We start from the raw sequence: 10,093 nt of genomic DNA, 5'->3' as shown, positions 1-10,093 counted from the left end.
GAAAGACTTAGTTTTTAGGTCATGATGTGAGGTCAATGGATAGCTATTTTGTGAGAAAATTCGATAACTTAAAATTGAAGTGTTTTTTTTGTTTGTTTTGTTTTGTTTTTAAAGAAATCATAAATGTACTGAAAATCTTAGGATGTGGAAGGTCTTTCTTCTCATGATACCAAAGTCAGACCACAAAAGGAAAGATTTATTTAATAATATTAACACATTGTATGCGGGAAATGTATTTATACGTTTTACGTTGACTATAGTAGTAGTGCGCGGGACATGTATTAATACGTTTTTTATAGACTAGCAGTAGAATGTGGGTAACGTATAAATACGTAAACTAAAGTTATCGTAATTTTACTGAACGTTGCCATTTGCGCAAAAAATTAGCAATAATGGCCCGTGCCACCTGTTAGCGCACGATAAAAACTACCTGCAAACAATGTGTTAAAACTGCAGACTTTTGCCCTGCCTGGTGTCGCTCAATTGGTTGGGTGTAGTCTCGTCTATGGAAAGGTTGCCTATTCAATTCCTGGTCAGGGCACATCCCCAGGCTTCAGGCTTACAAGTAGGGTAAGCATGTCAAACTCGCAGCTCATGGGAATATTTTTGTGGCCCAGCCAATATAACGGTATGTAAGAAACATTTTAATAAAAATTTTGTAATTTAATTTTTACAATATCTTGTTAAACATAATTATCAATAATGAACTACAACGTTCGCTAATGACTGATTACTATAATTGTGTTGCGTTCATTTCCCTTACGCGCAGGCACACCATTTCTCTCCCCTAATACTAGCAGTTAATAGTTTAGCAGCTGATTGCCACCTCATTAGTCTTGGACTGAATTGTTTGGTGTGCGCAATAGAAAATATTTCGCTTTCAGAGAACAAGAAAAATAGGTTTATTTGCGTTAACGTTTATTAATTTGTGCAGTTATTTAGTATCTGGTAAGTTAATGTTGAACAAAAAATATTAATTTTTATTAAAATGTATTATTTTATGTTAACAATTACTCATTTGTTTCAGCCCTTTGTATTCAGCACCTCTCTATTGAAATAAACCTACATTTCTATGAAAATTGAAGCTTTGTTTTTTGTGGCCCACATAAACTTAAACCTTTTTATTTGGCCCGTGTTAGCCTTTGAGTTTGATATGCTTGCAATAGGGGGTGTGCAGGAAGCAGTCATTCGATGTTTGTGCTTGCACATAGATGCTTCTCTTCCTCTCCCTTCCTCTCACCTTAAAAGTCAATAAAAAAAATCTTAAAAAAAAAAAAAAAACAACTGGGACAAATGTTACATAATAAAGGGTTAATGTACTTCCTCAGTTAAAAGGCCTTGCAAATTATTTTTAAAAAAAGAAAAAGAGAGCCCGGCCGGTGTTGCTCAGTGGTTGGGCATCTAACTGTGAACTAGGAGGTCACAGTTCGATTTCAGTCAGGGCACATGCCCAGGTTATGGACTTGATCCCCAGTATGGGTGTGCAGGAGGCAGCCGATCAATGATTCTCTCTCATCATTGATGTTTCTCTCTCTCTCCCTCTCCCTTCCTCTATGAAATGAATTAAAACATATTTAAAATTTTTTTCCCCTTTCCCATAGCTCCTATATTAGAAAAAAAAAAAGGAAAAGAGGAATAATGAACCCCTTTATAGAGGGGGAAAAAAGGGTAAAGGATTCTTTTTTGTGAAACTCATTTCACAGGAATTTTGGCCTCCATATTAGACTGTCTCCATTGGATGGTTCATAGCTTCTCCAAGAGGAATTTAAAAAGTACTTCATGGGATTATTCTGAGGCTTAAACACAATAATTAATGTAAAATGCTTTGTCAGTTATCTGGCACATAGTAGTCATTCAATAATTGAGCCCTATCACTGTTACAGAAAGGTAGAATAAAGTTAAGAGCTCATCAGTTAACAATGTCGAAACAGAATAAGAATCATGTTTTAATGGTTTGGGATAATGAATCCTCTTTAGTTTAAAATCTAAACTGATAAATCTTTATGGAGGGCAATTTAATAATAATGTCAATGTTCATACTTTTTGATCATTTTCATTTCTTGGAGTTTATCCTAAGGAAACAAACAAGGATAAAGGTATGTATGGAACAAGGATTTTATCATAGCATGATTTACAGGAATAAGGAATTTTGAATACATTTTTTAGTCCATTTGACAAAACACAATATAGACATTGAAAGTCATATTTATGAAGAATATTTAAAGATGTAGAGAAATATTCAATGTTTGTGATACAATTTTTCAAGAAAAAGCAAGATACAGAAGTCTATATAGTTGGATCTTAATTTTTCTAAATAAGTGGTATAACATAGCAAAAGTAGATTGGATAGAAGACCAGGGAAAGTCTTCATTGTTGGTGTGAGTCACAAGTTAATTGTCACCAGTTGGTATCTTCATAAAACAAAGATGCTGCCTCAGCCTGTGCTGAAGTCCCATTGGGTTTCCCCAAACCCTTCCTCCCAGCCTACCTGTTGTGGCACTGGGGACAATGGCTCTTTTAAGTGAGGGAATACATGTAGTGCCCCTACGTCCATTCAGAAATTCAGCAAACATTTTTCAAGTACCTGCTATATGCTGGGCACTGTGCTAATATCTCTAACCTTATCTTATTTAATTAAACATATTTTTCATAGCCTTAAAAAAAGAAAAAGAAGTAGACTGGAAGGAAATACTACAATAATTTTAATAGCAATTATCTTTGGTGGGATTAGTGATTTTAATTTTTTCGTACATTTCTACAGTAAAGCTGTTATACAATAAACTTACGTAATACAGTAAACTTATAGAATAAGTTTCCATCACCAATTTATTAACTTCTGCTCTTTCTTTTCTCTTATTAAAAAAAAAAGCAAATACTTTCGCTAAAAAAGAGAGTGGTATGTTTTTTAGGTTTACTCTTTAGGAAAGGAGATCAATATGAGATAGAGAAAATGGGGATAGTTTAGGGGCTTGAGTGAAGCACTTTACATTATTTAAGAAAGAAGGTAAATTAATAAATTACAATGTGTTCTCTTGAGTTTTCAGAATTTTAGAAGTCTAACTTTAATCTGTTCATTCGAAGTATAGTAGCACAATAATCAGGAAGATAAATATGTCTATTATGAAAAGTCAAGGAGAGCCAGAAGATTAGATCAAATACCTGGATAACATAATTCCAGAAAAAAAGTACTAACAGAAAGAGGTGTTACACTTGAAATTGGTTTCAAGCTTGCTGTAGGATGAAAAAGAAAGAAAACAATTCTCATGAGCCAAGAAACTCAGCTTCCAGCACAGCATCAAAGAGTTTAATATTCTAAGTAGCTGCTCATAGTTGGAAGAAAATGGAAAATTTCATGGAGAAGGTCTTTGAAAACTTGTCCAAGTATAAACTCTTTTATGTGTTTAATTATTGGGATTTGGATGGAGTTAAAATAAGTAATTATCATGGTGGCTTTCACAGGTTAGTGGTCTGCAAATAAAGGAATAAGCTCATATATAAAAGGCAAATTATTATTGTTTTTCATGTTTTGCAATACATATATTGACATTTAAACACTGGTTGAAACTTTTTTGTTTCTTCTTTGTTTACTATAAATTTCCATGTAAAGCATTTATAGCTCCATACAATGAAGGCCTCTCACCACATGATTTTCTATCTTGTGACCTCAACACAACCTTTTAAAAAACTGTATGTTGTTGACCCAACATTTTTTTATTTTAAACAAAAATCACAAATTCTATTGGAGTCCATAGTAGAGGTCCTAGATTTGGTTGATGGTAGAGGACAGTGTTCAGAGATCTCACCAGGGAGGATAGGACATTTCGTGAGGTGTCAGGTTAATCATACTAAGGACTTCTGACCTTGAGACAGATCGTCTTGCCATGAGTACAAGATTGGAGGGAAGGTGGCCTGTTAGGGATGGTTGCAGTTATGTAAGGACAAGGGTAATAGCAGCTTGTGAGATATACTCTTGTTTCCTGATTACATAATATTTGTCAGTCATGTTTAAGAGTGATATTAGTCTAATACAGCTGTTCTCAACCTGTGGGTCGTGACCCCTTTGGGGGTCGAACGACCCTTTCACAGGGGTCGCCTGAGACCATCGGAAAACACATATAATTACATATTGTTTTTGTGATTAGTCACTATGCTTTAATTATGTTCAATTTGTAACAATGAAATTGGGGGTCACAACAACATGAGGAACTGTATTAAAAGGTTGTGGCATTAGGAAGGTTGAGAACCACTGGTCTAATATCTTCTGGAGGCCAGGAATCATATATTTTTACTCTAAAATATCTGAAGAGCTGTGTGTCCCAGCCCATGCTTTTGTGACACAGCATGATGATGTCTTATTTCCAGTGCACACATATTTTCTTTCATTTACTGTATCTTATGAATTCAATATTTTTATTTCCCTGGAAACCTAATGGGAAAGTAAATTATATTAATTAGCTTGTACCATGAAAAGTTCACCCCTTACTTTAGATATGTTATCCAGGATACTTTTTCTTCCACTGTTTGGTTGTTGTTGCTAGTACTTGACACTCTGATGACATTGTTACATTAAGGAATGGTAAGGAAATTAGGGCCTGTTAAGTTTGCAGCTGCATTTTATGGTTATTAAAGAATGTTGATCTCTATAAAACATACTAGTATTAATTCTTGAGATAGTGAGGAATCTTCCCTCCCAAGTCTAAAGCAAATTTAGCACAAGGTAAAGATGATGGTGGGTTGATGCTGATGAAGAGCCTGCTTTTCAATAGTGAAGAATGAATGAAAGGTGATGCTTTAAATACAGCTGACACATTAAAGGGTATTATTAATGGTCTCTTTTTGAACTCACCACTTTTATTTGTATCCCTATTAAGAAATTTATTATTTCTTTTTCCTTGTATTTATTAATTCATTTAAAAAGTATTTATCTCCTTATGAGAGATGCCATATGTAACATGCATAAGTATTTACCCACAGGCAGGTTAGAGTATAGTTCTGTTCAACACACATGCTAAATATAACATGTATTATAGTTAGACATGTATAGGCCTACCTAGTTGCAGATGTGTGTGTCTTACAACTACTAATTTGTTGCATTGCATTCAGTATGCAGTAAATATTTTTGAAGGAAGGAAAGCTGGACAGTTGAAAAGATTTCCACCTCCACTAGAAAAAAGCAGCAGATAAATTTGTTGACTCCTCATTGGAGTCAGCATCATTCCTTTGGTTCAGCTTAAGGCTTACTGTTCTTAAGTTAGCATAATATAGATGATGCTAGATCACCCATAGGACAGTTTAAAATTCACTCAATCAGCTAGATGTTTTGCCTCACCTTTTCAAGGTGTTAAATCTCATTTCAAAGAAAGTCATGTGTGCATGTGTGTGTGTATAAACATCTGCCTTTTTGTCAGTAATATTGAAGAAGACTGATTTATTTAGCAAAAAATTGATTTTTATTTGTAATTATTATTTCCTGTTATAACTTGGAACTCTTTTTTTTTTTTTTTTATAGGCGAGTGGCCGAACTTTTTATGTTTGATTTTGAAATCAGTGGAATCCATCTAGACAAAGAAAAGGTAAAACTTTCCTTTCTGTTTTTTGGGTTCTCTTGTTTTACTAATATTTAATTAGTATCGTTGTTGCTACAGTCCTCATGTACAGCTTGAATTTGCATATTGTAAAACTGCTTAGATCATTTATATTATGAAATTCTCCTAAAGGTTGTATTTGAATGTAGTGCTCTCCAGAAGTTGGCCTGTCACCACGATAATTCAGAATTAAAAATGACTTTAGAGAGTAGGGATGTTTTAGATGTCTTGGAATTAGGATGAGATGGGCAGTATCAAGAAAGACAAGGCAAATGAGTGAGGGAACTGACACCATTGAAGATTAAGATCTGGAGGTAGAAGTACAGGGATATCATTAAGACCTTTACATAGGTATATTTATTCATATTATAGATGTCTTTGACAGATTTACACAGTTTTGTTCCTGAAGCAGTATGTATGGGTTGTGCAAAGTTTAAGCTGATACTAGACAGGCCTTCTATATTGTCAAGACTCCTCATTTTACAGGTGTGGAAACAATACAGAGTTTTATTCAAGTTCCCATCCTTAGTTTCCAGGACTCCTAACCCTGGCCACTGCTCCTTCCAGAACATGACATCTTAAGAAACTGAGTGCCTCATTTCAATATCAAGCTCCAGGTTGGAAGAATGGGGGTGACTTGACCACCACTGAAAGAATTGCTTGCTCCACAGTATCTCCCCTACATGCCTGCAGTCTAGACTACTATAGTTATGCTTTATTTTAAAAAAGTTTTTCCTAATAAGTATAGTATAAAGCCATTTAACTGATTAATAGAGATTAGTTTATTAGAGTATCTTGAAAAATAGAGGGCCAGGTTTTGGGATATATAACATATAGAATAGACTATGTCATTTTAATTGGTGCAGGGTTTGAGCAATGCAGAGACTGCTCATACATGACTCCTGGCCTAACCTTAAGCCCAACATCCACAAGGCTAATAGGCTATACTGTAAATTCACATTGCCTAGAATGGACACATTTTCCCCTCTCCAAGTCAATTGTTTACTTCTCTGTACAGTGATACCACCATTCTCAGAGTCATTCAAATAAAATTTTAGAGTCAGTTTGCATTTTTTTCCACTCCCAATATTCTCATATCTTAATCAGTGACCAAGTCCCTGGATTATTCCTTTAGAGCTTCTCCTGCATCTGTCTGCATCCCCCCAAAAAATCATCTTGATCCTTATCACCAAATCTCTGGGCTGTCCTACAGTCCATTGTCTTCCTGACACTCATTATAATTAACAGCAGTTTAAAGCATATATCGCTCATCAGATCTTTTTTTTTAATATATATTTTATTGATTTTTTACAGAGAGGAAGGGAGAGGGATAGAGAGCTAGAAATATCGATGAGAGAGAAACACTGATCAGCTGCCTCCTGCACACCCCTCACTGGGGATGTGCCTGCAACCAAGGTACATGCCCTTGACCGGAATTGAACCTGGGACCCTTCAGTCTGCAGGCCGATGCTCTATCCACTGAGCCAAACCAGTTAGGGCTCATCAGATCTTTATAACAAATTTGGGGCTGGTGCTACTATTATTCCTGTCTTATAGATGAAGAAACAGACATCTAGAGGATATGTGATTTATACAAAGTTACAGAGCTAGTAGGTTGCATATTACGCACAGATGGGGCAAAAGTAGTTTTACTTTTATATTATGGAAAATAATGCAAAAATTAATAATAATAATACAAGAATAAACTCTGTGTTTCATGTACTCACAACTGTAAATCTACTTTTGCCCCACCTGTATGTCAAACACTCTAGAGCAGGGATGGGCAAACTTTTTGACTCGAGGGCCACAATGGGTTCTTAAACTGGACCGGAGGGCCGGAACAAAGCATGGATGGGGTGTTTGTGTGAACTAATATAAATTCAAAGTAAACATCATTACATAAAAGGGTACGGTCTTTTTTTTCAATAGTTTTATTCATTTCAAACGGGCTGGATCCGGCCCGCAGGCCGTAGTTTGCCCACTGTGGTAATAAATAGAATAACATGCTGGGTGGAGGTCATCCCTGGGCAAACTATGGCCCATGGGCCGGATCCAGCCCGTTTGAAATGAATAAAACTATTGAAAAAAAAGACCGTACCCTTTTATGTAATGATGTTTACTTTGAATTTATATTAGTTCACACAAACACCCCATCCATGCTTTGTTCCGGCCCTCCGGTCCAGTTTAAGAACCCATTGTGGCCCTCGAGTCAAAAAGTTTGCCCACCCCTGAGCCCTTCCTACAGTTCTGACTGACAGTGGTCAGTCTACCTGTCTGAACATTGGAATCATTTCCTTCAAGCATTGACTTGATTGTTACTCTCCTGTCCAGAACCTTTCAGTGACTTCCCATTGTCTATTGAAAAAGTATAATAAGCTCTCCCTGTGCCTCAGTGAATTCATGATACTCTGTCCTTCCATTTGTGGTTCTGTGTTATCCTCATCTGCCTGCTCACCAGGTTTGTCCCCCTAAAATCCCTGTTAAGATTCATCTTCAGCCGATGGTGTCTGCAAAGCTTCATCAATCTCCGAGTTGGAATTCTGTATTCATATGAACTCATATTTTACTTATTTCATGCACCTGACATTTATCTTTAACTGCTTTTTATTGAAGTTGTTGTTACTATTATTGCATCTAAATTATATACTTCTCAAGGATAGAGTATGTGGATCATATTTTTAATGCATACCAGTTTTGGACTTAATAAAATATTGAATGAATGTATAATGAGTCATAATAATGCCTGCTAATATTAATCAAGTTTGATGTCTTCAGGAGGAAGGCTGTAGCTGAATGATTTAATCATTTTATTTAATCCTCATGAAAGATGTTTTTGAAACTTTACTAAAGGTATTATGTGTCAAGTCAAGGTCAGTTTCACCAGTATTAAACTTGTTCTCTTACTTTTTTTTTTTAATCCTCACCCGAGAATATTTTTTACCCCATTGATTTTTTTGAGAGAGTAAAAGGGAGGGGTAGACACAGACAGAGACAGAGAAACATAAATGTGAAAGAGACACAGGTTGGTTGCCTCCTGCACATGCCCTGACCAGGGATAGCCCTTGTCCAGGAATCAAACCTGGACCTTTCAGTCCATGGGCCAACGCTCCAACCACCCAGCCAAACTGGCCAGGGCTATCTTATGTTTTTATAAGAATAGCTGCCCTTCCCAGCAAGTAACTCCCTGGGACCCATGGACATTAAGTCTCTCTTGTAACTTCTATGTCTGTTTTCTAAGGTGCTCCGCAAGGATGGGATAAAAGAAAAATGTTAACACTTTTTAAAGAAAGATCTTGAAGTAAACCCAAGAACATAATCTACAAATCGTAGTTTTATTCTTATTTAATTTGGAAGGTCTCACTGAATATAATTTACAAGTTTGAAATTAAGGGAAGTATATGTTTTTAGTGATTATGTAATAAATAACAATTTCATAGACTTCTTAGAGTTTAGAGTACTGCTCATTTAGTTATTTCAAGATGATGAAATGCCTAGCAGATTGTTGGTGAAGTCGGGAAGTAAACCCACTTTTTATTTTTCCAGATAAAGAGTTATTTTTTATTTATTTATTTTTTCATAGTAAAGGCTTTGGGGGAAATTTTGGGATCCTGGAATTTTTCATCTTTTCTGTTATTCCATTTATTACCATTAGGTGGTGCTAATTGGCCATATCAGAAACAAAGTAGGAGTAGAGAAATCTGGACTATAAAGATGTTGGACTATCTGAAAAATTATTTTTCACATAAAGTTTGAATTTTCTATATTGAAAATATTTGGTTATTAATATATACTTAATTTTTAGCATCTTATCAAATGTACACCTGCATCTTATATATTTATTTTAAAAATATGTTAGTGCTGCTTAGTCATTTTTTAGGGTCTTAGTATAGTTTAGAATTTATTAATAGCTATTGACTCCTTTTCCAGAAAGACTTCCATTTGTTTTCACATGATGCCCATCATGAGCCCAGGTCCAGGTGCTTGTTTAGTTTTCTAGTAAAAGCTGAAAATTTATCTCTTGTCCTCCGGTAGACCTGAACTATAGTTCATATTTCATTCGAAATATTTGTGTCACCCCTTTGATACACATTTTTTCCATAGATTGTGTGTCCTAAAAGTGTTACTGCCAAATAAAATTCTCATAGATGTGCCAACACCATCTCCATCATCACCTATGGCTATCTGAGAACCAAACAGTGAGAGTCTGACAGTGAGGGCCAGGCACAAAAGAGAGAATATGTGGTCCTGGCCTTATGGGCTCCAGTCTAGTTCTCACCACTCCACTGCTGTCGTTCTCTAAATACCAAAGTATTTGCAAAATTCAGAACTCTTAAAGTGTTCCCCCTTCTGGAAGTTATCTACACTTTGTGAAGAATTTTAGCAATTCCTTTTTCCTCACCTTTTTAGTATAATCTTCTAAGATAGTATATTTTCTCACCTACATTTCAAATACTTAATTTTTAATCTAAAAATACTTTTAAACATTGTATTGACTAGATTCAATTACA

At 35.4% G+C, this 10,093-nt stretch overlaps 1 protein-coding gene across 1 annotated transcript in view; it reads left to right on the top strand.

Annotated features, from left to right (window-relative positions):
- The window catches only part of MIPEP (mitochondrial intermediate peptidase), a 94,213-nt gene that overhangs the window by 13,733 nt on the left and 70,387 nt on the right, over window positions 1-10,093 (top strand). Inside the window, exons 5-6 of the mRNA XM_015563309.1 lie at window positions 5,510-5,573; window positions 9,238-9,267. Of these exons, the coding sequence (XP_015418795.1) occupies window positions 5,529-5,573; window positions 9,238-9,267 (75 nt within the window). The 5' untranslated portion in view covers window positions 5,510-5,528. The remainder of the gene's footprint in view (window positions 1-5,509; window positions 5,574-9,237; window positions 9,268-10,093) is intronic.

The sequence above is a fragment of the Myotis davidii genome, unplaced genomic scaffold, assembly GCF_000327345.1.
Source record: "Myotis davidii unplaced genomic scaffold, ASM32734v1 scaffold859, whole genome shotgun sequence".
In the NCBI taxonomy this organism is placed as follows: Eukaryota; Metazoa; Chordata; class Mammalia; order Chiroptera; family Vespertilionidae; genus Myotis; species Myotis davidii.
Note: the sequence above shows the minus strand (reverse complement) of the source record. Positions and strands in the feature narration are given on the sequence as shown.